At 39.1% G+C, this 17,932-nt stretch overlaps 1 protein-coding gene across 1 annotated transcript in view; it reads left to right on the top strand.

The window, feature by feature from the left end:
- The window catches only part of XPR1 (xenotropic and polytropic retrovirus receptor 1), a 128,107-nt gene extending 119,794 nt beyond the window's left edge, over nt 1–8,313 (top strand). Inside the window, 1 exon segment of the mRNA XM_006754490.2 lies at nt 1,686–8,313. Within this exon segment, the coding sequence (XP_006754553.1) occupies nt 1,686–1,746 (61 nt within the window). The 3' untranslated portion in view covers nt 1,747–8,313.
- The last annotated feature ends 9,619 nt before the right edge of the window (nt 8,314–17,932 follow it).

The raw sequence follows: 17,932 nt of genomic DNA, 5'->3' as shown, positions 1-17,932 counted from the left end.
GTAGGCAGGAAGGAGTCACAGAATTTTTTCAAAGAAGAATAACACTCTGAAAGTAATATTTTCATAAGTTTTAATGTCACTGCAATATATATTTTTCAAAAATATTTTTTATTGATTTCAGAGAGGAAGGGAGAGGGAGAGATTGAGCCCACAAGCTGGGCATGTGCCCTTGAACAGAATTGAACCTGAGACCCTTCAGTCCACAGGCCGACGCACTATTCACTGAGCCAAACTGGCTAGGGCAGGAGATGTTTTAAAAGGCAGCAAAAATAAATAAAAATAGGAGGTTGTAGAGATAACCTATAAATAGTGGGGAACAGAGTAGAAATTGCCCAAGTTTTAGATAGAATTTGAAAACTCTCTGAAGAGAAAAATGTAGAGAAAAGAATAGAGCAAAGAACTGAGTCTTAGGGAACAAATGCAGGCAAGAGAAAAAAATAAATGAAAAGGGCAGAAAAGGAATGGCCAGGGTCAGTAGGAAGAACTTCAAAACAAAGCATGATACTATTATAGCAAGGAAGCAGAGTTTTGAAGAAGCAGGAGAAGGAGGTATAGGGGCTGGTGGGGTCTCCTAGATAAATGCCACAAAGGACAGGAAGACAATGCTGTAGGGATTATCTATCTCATTGAGCTCCTAAATTTGAAAATCTAATCCTTGTTAGTTGCCAGCAGAGGGCAATCTAAACATACACTATTTCTGTCTCAAAAATAAGGAAGCTCTTTGGCAATAGATTATGTTCAACTTCAGGTGTTCATGGGAAAATACTGGAATACTAGATTACAACCAGAGGAAGATTTTTAGAACAATGGAGTAGGTTCTATTCAAGGAGAGAGCAGTGAACCTAAAATAAGATCTGAATTTGAGTGCTTTGTGACTCGTGCAACCTTTAACAACACAACCTAAGGTATTGATAGAAGACACAGATGATGAAGCTTACACTTGAATCTTCTGAAGTCTAGATGAACATCCTTGGTTTTCCCACTCTACAGTTCTTTCCTCGACCAACGCAACCTCTAGTAACTTTCCAGCAAATAACACATTCCTGAGCTCTTCCAAATCAGATCCTATGGACTCCTATGTTTCTTTTCCAAAGAGACTGTTATCTGAGAGAGCCCAATTAGGATCATTTGTCAACTGAAAACAACTGTTATGCCTCTCTTTAGGTCTTGTCTTCTGCAGGTTAACTCTCCTGGTTTTCATGAATACCTCAAATAGTATTATTTCTGCCATCCTCATCATAATTCTTAATATTTGTTGAATGCTTTACTGGTGCTTTTTATATACATTTTCTTACTTGATATTCACATTATCTCCATGAGGTGAGAGTAGTAGTATGGGTAACATGCATTATTACTTCTTTACAGATGAAAATTGGCACTCCAAGAGGTTAAGGAGATAATAAAATCAAACTCAGATCTTCTTATTATAGAATACTACTCTCTGTTGCACATGACCTGCCATTGTTTTTATTACCTTCCTCTGGTTGCAATCTAGTTTCCTAGTATTTTTCCAATAATAGCTGCAATTGAAGATAAAACTTCAGGAATAGTCTCTCTGGTACAGTAGATAGTGCCTGTTTAGGATCTATTCTTAATGGTGGTATTTTGGAAGTGGATCTGATACTGTGGATGTGTTTGTATTTTAGTAGTGGACTAAGTCTTCTTTTTCCCCTTATTACCACTAGAACCAAGACTCGTGACACTAAGGTACTGATAGAAGACACAGATGATGAAGCTAACACTTGAATCCTCTGAAGTCTAGATGAACATCCTTGGTTTTCCTACTCTACAATTCTTTCCTCGACCAACGCAACCTCTAGTACCTTTCCAGCCGAAAACAGGAGAAGATACATAACACATTTTCTGAGCTCTTCCAGATCGGATCCTATGGACTCCAAACAAGCTCACTGTGTTTCTTTTCTTTTATTCTGGGTTAATTTTCATTTTCTATTTTTAAAACAAATATTTACTTCATTTTGCCAATCAGAGGACATTTTAAGGAACAAAAACATAGTATCAAATGGATTGTTTACAATCACAAGGACACAGAAACCTATCAGGATGAAGAACAGGCACTGCAAGGACCCTGTGATGGGACGGTACTGAGTTACCTTGGCTTCTGCTTGGCCCGGTTTTGACTGGTTGAAACCGGACATTAGTTTTTAAATTTTTCGTCAGTTTATGTGGAGAATTTTTTCCTTTCCTTCATACCCAGCGCAAAAGCACTGGCCGCACTTGCAGGGAAAGTGCAACTTAGAGCAGTACCTTCATTCATGAAGCTACTTTTTAATTTGATGTAACTTTTCTTATTTTGGGGAGGGTTGCTGGGTGGGTGGGAAATATGATGTATTTGTTACATATAGTTTTCTCATTATTTATGAAACTTAATCATAAAAGAATGATCTAACTCCTGTGCAATGAAGGTGATAACAGTGAAAGAAGACGGGGGAAACTGATGTTGGACAGCATTTATGAGGGTTTAGTCCACAATACCTCTTTCATGGGACAACTTGCACCCATTTGACTTTCTTTTCTTTCTTTTTAATTTTAAGCCAAAGCTTCATTACTGGTTTTCTTAAGTCGCTGCTGCTTTAGAATTCTGAGCATGTCTCTCATAACAAAACATCCGCACACTTTCACACAACCGGTTAAAATTTAAGAGGTCAGATACCTTCTTTTTTCTTTAAGGAGCAGATGTGGAATACATTTGCCCATATTCCAACCATAACAACTAAAGTTATGCCTAATTAAGCTTCAGCATATAAGGTAATTGAAGTATAGCCTTGTATAGCCTTTACTAACTCTGAATTAGAAGACAAAGCTATTTCAGGGTCTCTACGCCCTCATTGGATAGCTTTTCTTCTGGGCTCACTTCCATTAGCCTGAATGTGATCAAAGTAAGTCTGTCTTGGGGAAACCATATTTTTGAGAGCGTAGAACAAATTATCCTTCCTCTTTCACATTCTGCTGATAAAACAGACCTTGGCAGCCATTTCTCCCCGCAGTTTTAAAGGATGAACATTGGGTTGTATGCCCTCCTTGATAAAAAACTCACTTGTGAAAGTGTGAGGGTCTAAGCTTGGTCATACACAAAAAGTATATTACTAGACATTCAGACTGTCATGGTCTGTTCACAATGTCCATTTGCACTTTGTCTAATTTCTTTCCTATGTTCCTAAACTTAACCCAAATAAGCCCAAAAACTATAAAGGATTTTACTCTTGAATGTGGTTAGCATTAAATATAGCATTTCATTATCTAACACAATTAACATAAATACCAGGAAAAGTAAAATGTGTCTTAATCTTCCTGTCTTTCCAGATCCAGGTGAAGATTCAACATCATTGGATTTGTGAAATTAAATTACTTATGTTGTTTTCAGCCTAATTTTAGACAAAAGAACAAATGAGTGGAAGGGCAGCTATTATTGCTTACTTAGTCTAAAAAACATGTTTACTGCCCCTTGATATACCCCTTTAATCATCAGCTCTTCTCCCATCCATCACAAGTCTTCACTCATCCCTGTCATAATTTCAATAGATAATATTAATGTTATTCTTACTAGCAAAATTCTATCAATTAACTGACAATAGTTTTTTTTACAGTACTTTCTTCCATCTTGATTCTGAAAATGTTCCCTTTCTGAATCAAAATACTTTTTTCTTCTGAAAAATCATACAGCTTTGTGGTTTTTATTGCTTTTTTGTGTGTGTTTTGCCAAGCATATTTCTTGTCCCAAAACTGAAGAAGAAAAGTTTAATTACTGATTTTTTTTTTAGTTTAAATAAATTGAATCATTTATGGTAATCAGTGATGACGAGTTAGTGCCCCATAATAGATTAAAGGTTGCATTACTTTTTCCTAACTATTGTTTTTGTACTTTAAAAGTATGGGGAAAATATCACTGGTCTGTCAAGAAATAGCAGTAATTAATACTGAATTATATAGATAAGTCCAGTGGACCAGTCATTTCTTATACAAATAAAATTGGTACTAATGTGTATCCAGAGCAATTTGAATGATCAACTCCATTCTCTATTAGCAATTTGAATGATCAACTCCATTCTCTGTATAATGACACACATAAAATCTTACAGGTGACTTCTGGCATATGAACTCCTCAGTGTGTCCTGTGGCCAATTTGGTGTTTATTCAACTATTATCATTTTAGGCCCTAATCAGTATTATGTATTCATAGATAATATAATGTTAGAATGTATTTCTTTTCTGGTGTATTTGTCCTATTAGCATAGTCTATTCAAAAATGATAAGGCTTACATAACTTTCAGCTTACCATGACAGATGCTTAAATGTATATTTAAACATACACACAGCTTTATGTTTCTCCTAAAGCTGCAAAGAGAAAAGAGGGCTTTTCCTCATCAAGAGGAAGCAGTTTCGGAGACAGAATATACATTTCAATTTTTTTTTCCAAAAAAGACAGTGTATTTTTTTTCTCCTAAGTTTTATATGTTCTAGCAATTGGGAATGCTCTGTGCAACCTAAAATTTTAATGGAGACTCCTGTGCACTGAAACTCTCAGTAGGACTCTTAGGAAATGAATATTACAGAGTCATATGAAAGGAACAGCAATCTAACCAAAGGTAAACTTTCATCTGATTTCAGGTTTAGAAATTCTAGTTTTATTTTATTTGGAAAGTGTGCAATTTATGATACCAGTTAAAATACTCCCCAAAGGACTGTAAAGGAAGTATAAATAAAAGAATGAAGTTCATTTTTTATTTTGTGATAGATAGTATGGAAAGCATTGATGTGTATAGAGAAAGTAGAAGACAAAAGTGGCTTATTTTCTATGCACAAATATGCACCTTTAAGGCTGCCTGTACCATTAAAATGGAGTAATTGATTTCATATCTTACAGAGCGACAACAAAATAATTAATTAAGTCATTAATTAGGTTAAAGTGGTTATTTTTAAGATTGGAAAGAAGTTGAAAACCCATGTGCAACTTTATTTTCCAGCATCTACCATTTTTCTCCTTAAGAAAGCTGTTTAACTTCAGATTCAAAAGCAATGATGTGAGGAGAACGCCAGTCACCTCAGCAGTAACCTAAATGGACCCTTAAAGAAGGAAAATGGGACTCAGCCCTTAGGATCTATGACTTGCCAATATTCTCAACGTGAGAGCTCTAAGAAATTAACTGAGATTTTACTAGAGGTAAAATCCACCATGGTTTGACTGAAGTACATTCATGATCACTAGAGAAAGTTCATCCTTTCTTACCAGGTAAAAGAAGAAAGTAATTTATTACTGAGTCCTGCAGGCATCAGATTAACAGACATAGTTGAAGAGAAATCAAATAATTGTGGAGATAGCAGAAAAGAGCAAGAAGATATTGGAGCTTGGAAGCAAATGCAGGGCAGTTAGGAAGGTAGGTGAACTCCATGGCACAGAGATGATGCTGTCTCTCCTCTCAGTGGTTATGTTGCTGCCAGAGACCTGCCTTTATTTTCCTGTCATCTTTGTCCATTACTTTGCATTATTCAAGAAATAGCTCTTCATGCCCAAATGTCATTTTTCAAGCAATGACTAGAAAAATGTCTTAGGCTAAAGAAAATAATTTAGAAAATAACTCTATCCATGGAATTATTTTATTCAAAAACTTAGAATTCTCTGAAATTATTGCACTTTATTTGGTAAACAAATTTCAAATTACTGTTTCTTATCATTTGCATAATATTTGCCTTTTTTGCTATATAACATTTAATTTTTTTAAATTAAGATAGCTGCTCAGATTTCAGAAATAATCATGTTGAATCTCTGGCTTTCTCAACTACAAAATCACCATGCTTTTCTCAAATCTAATAAAAAAGCCAGTATCATTACACATAAGATCTATAGTTACTAGGTTAAGACAATTAAAGTTTTGGTAGAACTTTGGGGAAAAGTTAGGTAAAGAATAAATCCAGTTTATCAGCTTAGTTTATTTTCTTTTTATGATGCATCTAAATTTTGTTTTTTGCTTGTGATAATTAACTGAAGCAAGGAGAGTTTAGGTGAGATTTTATAAATTAAGCATACATGTCTGCATTTGAGGTATCAGTCTTGATAGTAAATTTTAAAATCTAAGTGTCTGCATTGAATTTCAGTCTAAACACTGTCAGAGCACAGTGGTAATACAGGATAGAGTTGATTATATTAGAGCATAAGAAATTTGTGCTGATCTGTGCTACAACACTAATCATTTTACCAGCACAAAACCACATTCCATCCAACAAATATGAAAAAAGTATCTCATTAGATTTGGAAGAGCTAATATAAGCTCTGTGAGAATTTTGCCTGGGAACGGAGAGGAGCCTGCTGATTGGTGTGGCTCATAATGCCTTTCTTGTATGAACTGGCAAAATTCTTGACATTGAGGTGCCCCTTAAAAACAACCTTCCAAGATGTATTGTCTTATTTAAAACCAGGAAAGAGGTAGGGATAGGGACAAGATGAGAGTTTCCTTGAGAAGAATCATTAAAGCAATTTTCATCTAATGTATGTTTCCTTGTAGCAGACCTTCAGTTTATTTTATTAAAGCCACCTTCAGGTTTGGGGGGGCGGGAGCAGGATTTGACTCTTTTTTTTTTTTAATGGTGCCATTGAACCTAAGGACAATCAAATAACCAACTGTTTGCCTTGGATTTAGTGTGTCTGCTAATTACACAATCTCATCTGTATACCTTCAAACCAGTTACTCAATTAAACTTCTACCATATTATCTTAGTTCTTCCTATGCCCTTTCCTCTGAACCACCACCAATCAGAGGGAAGACTTACAAACAGAAAGATGTAGACTTCTAAGAAAGAGCAAGATTCCATCTCACTATCCCTTTATCATAATCTCTGAAGTCCTTACCCATACTTCCCTGATTGTCGTATAGCAACACCAGCATGGTGAGAATAATCAGAAAGATTGTGACTCATCTAGAAAGAGTAATTGATCATGACATTGTTATTCTTTTGAACTGTAAAATTGTGAGCCACTTACATTTGCAAAAAAGAGCAGAACTCATAAGCTTTATCACATTGTGAAGATTAATTTCTTGCTATTTTCCAGATTAGCATAGAAGTTTGTGTCAATGAAGAGTATTTAGGAGGGGAATAGGGTGAAATGTATGTTTTTTTCAAATCCTCTCGCTCTACTCATGTTTCCTTTCACCCCCTACCACACTGTGTTGGTCAAATGATGCTATTCTATAAAACCCTGCGCTATAGTTGTCAAAAGTAACTATGAAATGTGATTCGTCCTCTGTGGGTGGTGCTTTCCTTTTTTTCTCCCTTTCTCTCTTACTCTCTCCACTCTGGTAAATGGTAAAGGTGACGTCAAAGAATTGATGCTTGCTTGGACTCATGTTGTATCTGTGACTATGGAATTAGCTGTCTCCTTTTTCCTTCTTAAATGGATAGAATTCTTATGAAGTGTGGAGTTCCCTTCTTGATAAGTAGGTAAAATGCACAATGTGGTACTGTTTTATAGTTTCTAGATGGTTGTATAAAGCAAAAAGTTATTGTGGTTATGTGTTTTTCAAAGAAAATAAGTGATTGGTTACAAAACTCTGTCCCTTTTTTTCATTATTACAAGCTCTCTCTGTTTTCCAACAGTTTTCTGACTCCTTTGTCACTGGCGAATGGTTTGTGTGATTGTGTTTTTCTCTCTGAGTTTCTTGGATTCCTGAACATGATTTCTCTTTGGACTAACTTGTAAAAGGGTTTAGCTCAAACATTTTGACTCTTAATAATCGTAAATGAACTTTTTTCTTTAGGTAATATATGAAGTGTGACATTAAACTAATGGGGTTGATTCAAAGAATCTGAAGTATTAGGTAAAATAATATGTTCTATTGTATGTTGGAGAGCTGGACACCTATTATCACTATGTATCTCTGCCCTGTGTGGGAACATAGAACTTTCTATATAATTACTTACCAGTTTTTATATCTGTCGAGGAAAAATTCTGAAATTAACTAACCCTAAGATGAATAAGCTCAAAATGCAAAAAGAAAAATATTTTATTGACTAAAGCATAAAAACCTTTTTATTTTAATACCACAAGCTCTATTACTATATTTCTGTGTAGGCTAAAACAGAATGTGCTAATGTGGAGTTTTCAGATTAAATTCAAGATAATTTGTGAATGTATATGAATCACTGGATGCTTAATACCCCTTTCTACAATCTGATGATAATAATACATGCTCAACATTTGTGTGCATAGTGTTTTACATTTTTCAAACTAAGCATCTTGGATATGTGGATTAACAAGGCATCTCAATTTGTAGATGAATAAAGACCTAGACCAGCTGAGAATACAATCCCAGATTATTTGCAGAGGCCACTCTCCATTTATCTATCTTAGACATATCCAGAATCCTTGGACTGTGTTTAGTGACCTTTGCCTTCACATGAACAATTTTGGTTAGATCATTTAAGTTTATGAGAATAATAATGACTTAATTTTATACTTTCTGATTTCTTTTTCTAGTTTCTCACCATGTCCTAAGGAAATTAAGGCATTTTGAATTTTTAAAAATTAATTTAGTATGTGTTTATTGAATTCCTATCATATAGTTTTATGGAGACAAGCAGGGAAAGTTGATAAAATTATTTCTAAACAACTTATCTAAAACCACATGCCAAAAAAGCCAGACTGTCTTGTTACTAGGTATCCACCCCAGGGTAAGCTGAATTTTCTATCTCAAGTTAGAGACTCCTCTTCACCACTTCCCAGATAGATATTATTCTGTGTTTTTTTTTTATTCCTTTAAAAAATAGAACTATTAAATCTGACAAGATTTATTTCTTCAGAACTTTCTAGTGCCAAAAAACTGTACTTATAATTCATCTTATAATTTACTTGTTAGATATGTCTTATCTGAATGGATATACTTCTTTTTTAACAACTGGGAACAGCTTCCCATACAGGAAACATTTAAATTACATAACTAAGCAATACATTAGCATCAAAGTTCAACTATTGTTTACCTTTATAAAACAAAGTTTCCCCTCAAATATTAACATATTTATATTGACTGGATAGCTGAGTGACAATGAGAATGATAGATCGTTTTGCCTTGCTCCAACTACAGCAGCCCCATGGCTGCTTTCCTGCATAAGTTCATAGAACAACCAATGTTAATATATGATTTTTGGTAGTAGATTTACTATGCTTTTCTACTTTGTTATGGTAAGTTTATAAGGTAAGGAGAAAACCAACTAACTCAAGAGAAATGAGCAGGTAATAAGAGAATCCAGAAGAAGGGTATTAATATTAACTCCCAAATTATTTGCCAGTTCATTAAATTTAAAAATTAGTATACATTGTGTGAAGTACAGAAATTTGCTTATTTGTGGCTTCTTAAACACTGTCTTCTGACTAGATCAGTCAGTAAAATTAAAAAATTCTGTTAACCAGGGCTTTTTGTATCCCTTTGAGGAAGTATCAAAGATAGATCAGAAATACCAGTTCACCAAAGATTATTCCTGTCAACTATTAAATGTAGACGTTTTTCTGTACTTCCATAGATTGATTGATTGATTGATTGATTGATTGATTGATTGATTTATGAGAGAAGAAGGCAGAGAGAGAAACATTGATTTGTTGTTCTACTTCATTGGTTGATTCTTGTATGTGCCCTGACTGGGGATCAAACCCACAATCTTGGTATAGTGGGATGGCACTCTAACCAACTGAGCTACCCAGCCAGGGCCTCAAAAACTTTAAGCCCCTCCATGGCAGCCCTAGTCAAAAGATTTGCTGAGTAGGGTGTATGCCCTGCTGCCAGTTATTGTGTCCATGAAGACATACCCTTGTTTCCTTTCGTGGCAATGCCCCAATCTCTACTAGGCTGGAACTCTAGTAGTAGTATAATTCAGGGAAGAAGAGACATTTTTTTTCCCCAAATGTGTTTTGTTGTCATCAGGAAGTCACAAAAATGATATTTCCTAAAAATATTCGAGCATATAATAATAGGGGCTTAATAAATATTTGTTCAATTGAAAGTAACTTCTAGAGCCTATATCAGGTGAGCTGCCAAGTAAATGTCGGGGGGTAATTGGCTTTTTTGATTGCTATAGAGGCTGTGCCCTTTAAGAATGCTTGCGCCCTGGCTTACTGGTCAGTCTCCTCCCTTTGATCCTGTGTGGAAACTATTCTGACCGCCCTCCTGGTAATCAGCTGGTGCTTCTTCATCCTGTGGACTTGCTGTTCGATCTCACAAGAGCAGGTCCCTCCAGGGCAGAGTAGTCCCAGCTTACTCATTGCCTCCCATAGTTAAGGCAGCTCTCAATCAGAGTACATTGTGTAGCGTTAGTTCCATTTATAGAGAAGCAAACCAGTGCTGACTGGCCTTGGATGCTGCAGTAATTACTGAGCCTAGGATTAGTACTGAGTTCTGACTACTCTAGCCCACATTCACTCTCCTTAAAGAAAAACGGGCCAGAAGGGATTTTACCTACTTGGCAGTCAAAACTAGAAAATGGCTTGTGAATTATTGATTCTTTTGAAAGCTACGTTTGATCAAGATCAGAATACAACCATTTTCAAGAAAATCAAAGAACACCCTCCACCTCTCAAGCCCCTCCCCCCACAAACACACACACACACACACACACACACACACACACACACACACACACTCAAAACAGACACAATCATAGTTTCCTCAGCAAGCTGGGTCCCACTGATTGCTGCCTTCTGGGAATTTATCCTCTGCCCTTCCAGGGAAGACAGCTCTTAAGGTTTTTTGAAAACCAAATAGTAACAACAAATTAGCTCCCTAAATGACTGCTTTTCACAGGAGTCCTCTCTCTTGGGCCAACCACCTCCCCTTCCCTTCCTTCCAATTGTTCAAGTCCTCATTGGTGATGAATTGGGATGGTATAGTAGAGGAAGACATGTACTTGCAATGTATCAGGCATTTGAGATTTAAAGAGGAGAGCATAGCTGTAGAACAAAGATTGGATGGCTGTGGCTCAGTGCCGTTGATGTCGATGCCGATGCCGATGCCGACAGAAGAATAATGAACAGCTGAGGACAAGTATCAGGCGATTGAAAGCCAGATGTGGAAACAGAGGGCCTCTCATTGCATACAAAGAAGCTCTCATCGCCTAGAATAGGAAGGAGGAGAACATGAGGACCAAGCCCAGGACTTAATAGAGTAGCAGAATTTCAAAGATAGTTAAACACCCAACTGAGGCAGGTCTGTTATGCAAGGTTAGATCCCTTAACTGGGAAACCCGGACACATCAAATACAACATCTGGTTGGATCCCCTGCCCCAAAGATTTGACTCCCCACCCTCTTCCATCCATGATGGCAGACATTAAAGAGGCTTCTCTTGTGCAAGACAACGCGCGCACCAGTCAGGGTCCTCCATGTCTCAACTGGGGACCTGCTAGACCTGTGAAGGGAGGATAGGGACTGTACTCTAAAGCAGGGGTCCTCAAACTTTTTAAACAGGGGGCCAGTTCACTGTCCCTAAGACTGTTGGAGGGCCGAACTATAGTTAAAAAAAAAAAAAACTATGAACAAATTCCTAAGCACACTGCACACATCTTATTTTGAAGTAAAAAAACAAAACGGGGACAAATATAATATTTGTATTTGCATGTGGCCCGCGGGCCGTAGTTTGAGGACCCCTGCTCTAAAGGATCCATGAGGTAAGAGTCAGCATGTACTGATAGGAGCTAGAGGAGATCCTGAGGATGCTTCAAGAAAGAGGCCTGAATAGAGAAGAATTTTTTACTTGAAAGTGTTCCCCAAGATACAGAGTTTAACTCCTTAGTAAGGATTCCAGGAGTTGGAGAAACTCGCTACTAGCATGGCTCCTAGAAACATGGATAAACAATGGCAATGACCCAAGTTGTACTTCTCAGATTATGCTAGTAGAAGGAAATATATATATAAAATATAAATATAAATATATATATAGGTTGCCAAGAGGCTGAGGGCAGTTGCCCCAATAAAAAGTTGCTTTCCCTTGTCCAATGTTGAAACCTAAGCCAGTTTTCAGACCCAGAACTATTGACAAGAGAAGTGGCTGGGACTGTAGGAGGAAGAGCATTGCAATAATGGCAAGTATACACAGTAATGATTCTCCTAGATCTTTCCCACAAGCACTTATGATTATTTACTCAGGTAACTATGCACCTGAAAGAAGGGGACACTTAGATACTTTGAGGACTGTTGGATATAGGGCTTGAGTTGCCATTGATGCCAAAGACCTGAGTCATCTTGGCTCCCATGCTAGATTTGGGTCTTATGGGAGCCAGATAATAAATGTCCTGACCAATATCTAGTTTACAGAAATTCACAGTATCCATGGACCTGCCCAGTGGTCAGTTACCCAGTCCTCAAATATATATTATGAACTTTGGCAGCTGACCAAACTCCAAATTGCATCATTTATCTGCAAAATAAGCCAAGTGGAAGTCTAAAATTAACCCTCCCTATAGACATACTAAATGGGGAGAGATGGGAATAGATTATTGCCACATTTTATCTATCCTCCTCTTTATCCTTGTTTGTTTAACCAATCTGATTCCTGGAGAAACTGGATGGATTAGAAAGAGTCACTGCAGACCACACACTCAGTATCAGGCACAGTGCCAAATGTGGTATCTTCATTAGACCAGATCAATGCCACCTCAAGTATATGGTATTTAGCCATTGATTTGGTGAGTAACAGGTGGCTAGCACAATAGAGACCTTTATAAGATGTGTGTTCCAGAGGATTGGAACCTCTCTTTGACTTGCAGTAGGCTGCCTTCTGTCTGTGTCCTTACATGACCCCTTCTCTGTGGACGTATCAAAAGATAACTTTTAAAAGAGGGCATATTCATCATGCCTCTCATATAGCTATAAAATGAACACATGTCAGAAATTCTATTTTTCATTAATTGAGACAATAAGTAAAATGTTGCAACCTGTTCAAAAGAGAATCCTTAACACACATACATAAGATATCTGGAATGCTGAGAAAAATTTACAAAATGCAAAATCATCAAAACTGGTCAATATTCATGGGGCAGTTCCATCAAATAAATAATTGGCAATTCTATGAAAAAAATGATTTTAATTACTAACACTTATTCTACAAGTTATAGAATTGTGAAATACTGACATACTAGTCTGGAAGGATGCACTACAGACAATACACCCAATAATCTTTTTGGTCCATATCTAAGTCTTTCATGTTTCTCCCTGCATTTTAATTAATGGCTAACCTCTCCACCCCAAATAAGCATTTATTTATCAGGGCACATTATTTTTTAAAACACAGTGAAATGCTTTTGTTCTCTACCCTAGAGAAAAAAATCATTTTCAGCTTTAGTTTAGGTCCCGAGGCAGATGGAATCTACCTCATTTCTCTTGGTACTCCTAAATCTTCACAGAAATGGCCCAACTCTTAGCAAGAGATGTTAGCAGTATCGATGTTAGCAATGTCTTTCTGTCTTAGATCCGGAAGAAAGGAAAATCTAACGCCCTTTTTGATTACCTGTAGGGATCTACCAGCCATGATTTTCACGATTGCTGTCCTGGAGGCAGAGACAAGTCGTGGCTCAGCTCCCAAGGCTTCTGCAAAATGGAACCGGACATTGGGGGAGAGAAGGGGCAAAAAGGGAGTAGGAAACTAGTGAGGTGGTTCTGGTGAGCAACATCTTAGAGGTAAACAGCCATGAACCACACAGGACCTTTCCAGATGTGGCTGCTCATGAAGGGGTGACATGGGGCTCAATGGGGCGGGACTTTTCACTATAAAATCAGAGCTCAAGTGGTTGAAAATCCTCAGACATTGGCGCTCCCAGAAGGCTTTCTAAGAAGTTGTAAAGAATCCACTTTGGCCATATCCATGAGCCCACTGGCCTCCTGGGAACTCTGAGGTCTCTGCTCTCAGCTCAGTAGAGGTGGCACTCTTTACCCTGACTCTGCCAGCTGAAACCCTTCCCCAGTATGCTCTGAAAAGAGCCACTTTGTCACAGCCACTTCACCATTAAACACATGCTTCTCCACACAGCCCTGGATGGACCCCAGAGGCTACTTGGGGCAGCATCTTCCCATGGAACACGCTAACCTCCCCCGGATCCAATCCACCTCTTCACGCTCCACTATCATACTTATAAACTGGTTTTGAACCCAACCTCTTGAGTCAGTAGCTGCTTATCTTTTTATTACTGGCTGATCCTTTTATTAGTTCCATGTACCCCAAGTTTGTAAAGATATTGTCCAACAAACCATATTTATTGCATAATAATCCTCGTCCCCATGGCAACTGAAGTCAAACTGAGTTGATAATACCAGTCAAAAGCAAAGACATTTCTCATGGTAAATGTATAATTTCCATTAGACTTCTTTAAATATTTGAAATAGTTTATGCTCCCGTACTCATTAGGTGTCTGGGGACCACAGGTTGGGAAACTTCTAAGGGCTAATGTTGAGTGAATGCCAACCAAGTCTTTTTAGTTTTCCCTTTTTACAGATGGGCAAACGAGGCTGCTAGTTTTTAAGGTGAATTGGCTTAATCAAATTGACAAGGAATCAGAGTGGGAACTGATATTTTTAGAAGTCTCCCCTTTTTTGGTCTCATAGCACTAGATTTTCTAAAATAAAATAAAGCTGAGATTGGCTGCCACTTGTCCCGAAGGAGCCTTTTCTACATAATAGCCTGGACCTTTCGTGGGATCTTGGAATTTGGGGTACAGCAGCTGCCTGCTCCTCTCTGCTGGGTTGAGAAACCTAGACTATCCAAGTAGGAATAAACCTGAGAGGTTATTAGGACCAGGTTATCCTAAAGTGTATTCCAAAGGGAAACAGCTTCTGCGGCCAGTTACCTCTGAGAAAGGCAGGGTTAAACAAAAGTAAACCGGGCTGGTTTTATCTTGTTTTCACTTCGGGACTTCCATGAGCCTTTGAAATGTCCTTGAGCCTAAAGATCTGCCAGGAGGACGAGATGACATACATTATCTGCCCAAACTTACTGGACCTGAATTCTCTTTTTCATAGGAGACCTATTAATACATCATGGACCCTGAGGTTCTGAGGAATTTAGTTTGGGACCCGTTAATCCAGTCCAGCATTTCCAGGTGAGGAACTGGCCAGCACTTGGTCCTACAAGTAGATGGAGCCTACCAGAGCTGAATCCCAGCTGCCAGAGTCTAATCCTGGACTTCTCGAATTTGGATCTTTCCCTGCATACCTTGCCCACCATGTCCCTTAACTTAATCCAGGAAAAAAAGTTCCATGCACTGCAGAAGTGGAAGGAATTCTGCTCAGAGAGGCTGCTTGTGAGGTTCATTTGTGTCCTCAGCAAAGCCTCCCAGGGGGTGGGAGCAGGGAGGCCGGGACCCCCACAGGACAAGGCATTGCACAGCCTGGTGTTTAGAGAGGGCTTCGCTCCGAAAGGCCCAGAGAGTAGTCGACCTGAGGAGCTAGTCCGCAGCAGGAAAGCCTGAGGGCAGCTTCCACATAGGCAAAAGCAGCTCCCCTGGACCCCGAAGACTGGCCTTCTTGGTGTCCCTACAAGCCCACCCTTCGTGGTGTAAGCTAGCTGGAGACTGCTGGCGAGGGCTCTCAGGTGTCTGTCCCCACTGTGGTCTGGGACAATGTCTCCAGGAGAAAGAGGATGCAACTGCTCTTCAGAGCTTGTCAAGCTAATCCCCAGCCAGGAGCCAGGAGTCTGCAGGGCTCCACGCTGACTTCCCCACTTGCTTGAGGCTGTGTGTTCAAAGGCAGCAAGATAAACTGACACTGGACTCCCTTTCCAGAGTAGTCTCAGCTACTCTGTCCAGAGAAAGGACACAAAAAAGATAGAAAATGAAGAGCTTGGGCTTTCCAATGTAATAGCATTACCTTGCAGGTGGCCGAGATGTACTGTCTTTCCCCTCTGCCCAAAGCAGCTTCTGAGGCTCTGGGGAGACCTCCCCCATCCAACACTGAGCCATTCCACTTGGCCAGGTTAGACCTCCACTCACATAGTCAGAACTTCCTCCCTCCCTCCCTGCCTGCCACCAGAAGTGTGTGTGTGTGTGTGTGTGTGTGTGTGTGTGTGTGTGTCAGTGAGCAACTGTCCTCCATGCCTGAGGTGGCACTCACCCTTTCCCCCCGCCCCCCAGGTGCAAGCCTTGTTTCCCTTTGGGCATTAGTGAGGTTGGAAAGTCTCTGACTTGGGAGGGAAGCATTCCTAGAGGGCACCCATCTGAGATCCGTGGTCTGGTGGGGCCATGTGTGGGACTTTCTCTGGAAGGTTAGTCCCTGCTATAACTCAGCCAGAAATGTGGTTGCTCGGCCTGGAGCAGGGCTGGGGGCTGGGTCACTCACCAGCCTTGTAACTGTGGGCAGATTCCCAGGCCTCCCTGAGTCTTACTTAGCTCCTTCCTCTGCAAAATCTGACTTGCAGGGCTGTTGGGGGCATTAAAGAATAGGAGCTGCTGCTCTAATGCACATGCTGGTATCTGCCTTTCACAAAAAGGACAGTGTGAGGCAGATGGCAGTGTTTAGCTCCTGTCCCTGCGGATGTAGGAGGGGAGAGCTATGGGAAGGCATGTTCACAACCCAGGATCCCAGCACATCCATCCTGAGTGAAAACCTCCTTAGAGAGTTTCTTCAACAAGTAAAATGCATTTCCACTGTCCTCATTACCAGTCTCTCACTTGATCAAGTTTATACCCAGAACTCAACCAAATTAAATGCTTGGGTTTTTCATAGTAAACAATCATATGATCTACAAAGTATAATGACTTTATATTCCTTCAAAATAACTATATATTATAATTATACTCATTTTAAATAATTATACATTACAGAACTTACAGGCCATTGTTAAATGAATGTAGTTATGCAAAACATTCTTATTCAGTTCCTAATTTTGGTAGGACCACCCTGAGGTTTCATCAGCCTCTACTTCTGTGTGCATTGCTGAATTTTGTAAAATACCTTTTTAGCTTCCATTGAAATCATTGTGATTTTTAAACATATATGTTTTTATTGATTTTTTGGAGAGTAAAGGAGAGGGATAGAGAAATAGAAACATAGGTGAGAAACATCAATCTGCTGCCTCCTGTATGCCCCCTACTGGGGACAGAGCCCACAACCAGAGCATGTGCTCTGATAGGGAATCAAATTGTGATCTGTTGTTCATGGGTCAATGCTCAACCACTGAGCCACACCGGCTAGGCGAAGTCATTTTTAATGGAACAATTGGTATGAGGACTATACTAATATATTTCTTCATAGTTTCTCTTATGTCTTAAGCAAATAATTAATATAGTACCAAGCACTTTCTGTTTTTTTCTCGAGATCAAAAATTGTCACAGACATGACTTTAGGGGTCAGTCACCCTTTAATATCTTTCTCCCTGAATCAGTTCTCATTTTGGGGATGAGAAAATTGACTTGGCCGAGATACAGTGATTATAGGTAGGTCAAAGTCAGATGTCCTGTTGATGGCAGCCTCCCACATGGCAGGCATGGTGGAGTAGGAGGGACAGTATTAAAATATTTCCCTAATATCAGTCATTTCCCTATTATTAGGATTATGAACTGAAAAGCTGCAGTTTGGGACCAAATGTCTAGGAAGGTCAGGGTGGATACAGGGTAAGTGGGCATCATTGAAGGCCGTGAAGTCTGGAGGCCCTATCTCCAGAAAAGGTCCCTGTCCCATCCTAGTGGGCTCTCTGCCTGCCAGCCAGCCTCGGGGAGCAGTGCAGGCTGACCCTGACCAGGTAAGAACCCCATTTCTGTTTTCCTTGGGACTTAGTCAATTCAGGTTGGTGTGGCATAAAAGACCATGACATACATGTGTTTATACATGTGTGTTGGAGTGTGCAGAGAAGCATAACAAGGAACTAAGGTGATGTTCTCTGGATGTGCCCCTTGTCATGTTACCTGACTGTATGTATCTCTGGTGTCCTCGCCCAGCCTGTTTTGCATGC

This window comes from Myotis davidii, unplaced genomic scaffold, assembly GCF_000327345.1.
Source record: "Myotis davidii unplaced genomic scaffold, ASM32734v1 scaffold591, whole genome shotgun sequence".
Classification (NCBI taxonomy): Eukaryota; Metazoa; Chordata; class Mammalia; order Chiroptera; family Vespertilionidae; genus Myotis; species Myotis davidii.
Note: the sequence above shows the minus strand (reverse complement) of the source record. Positions and strands in the feature narration are given on the sequence as shown.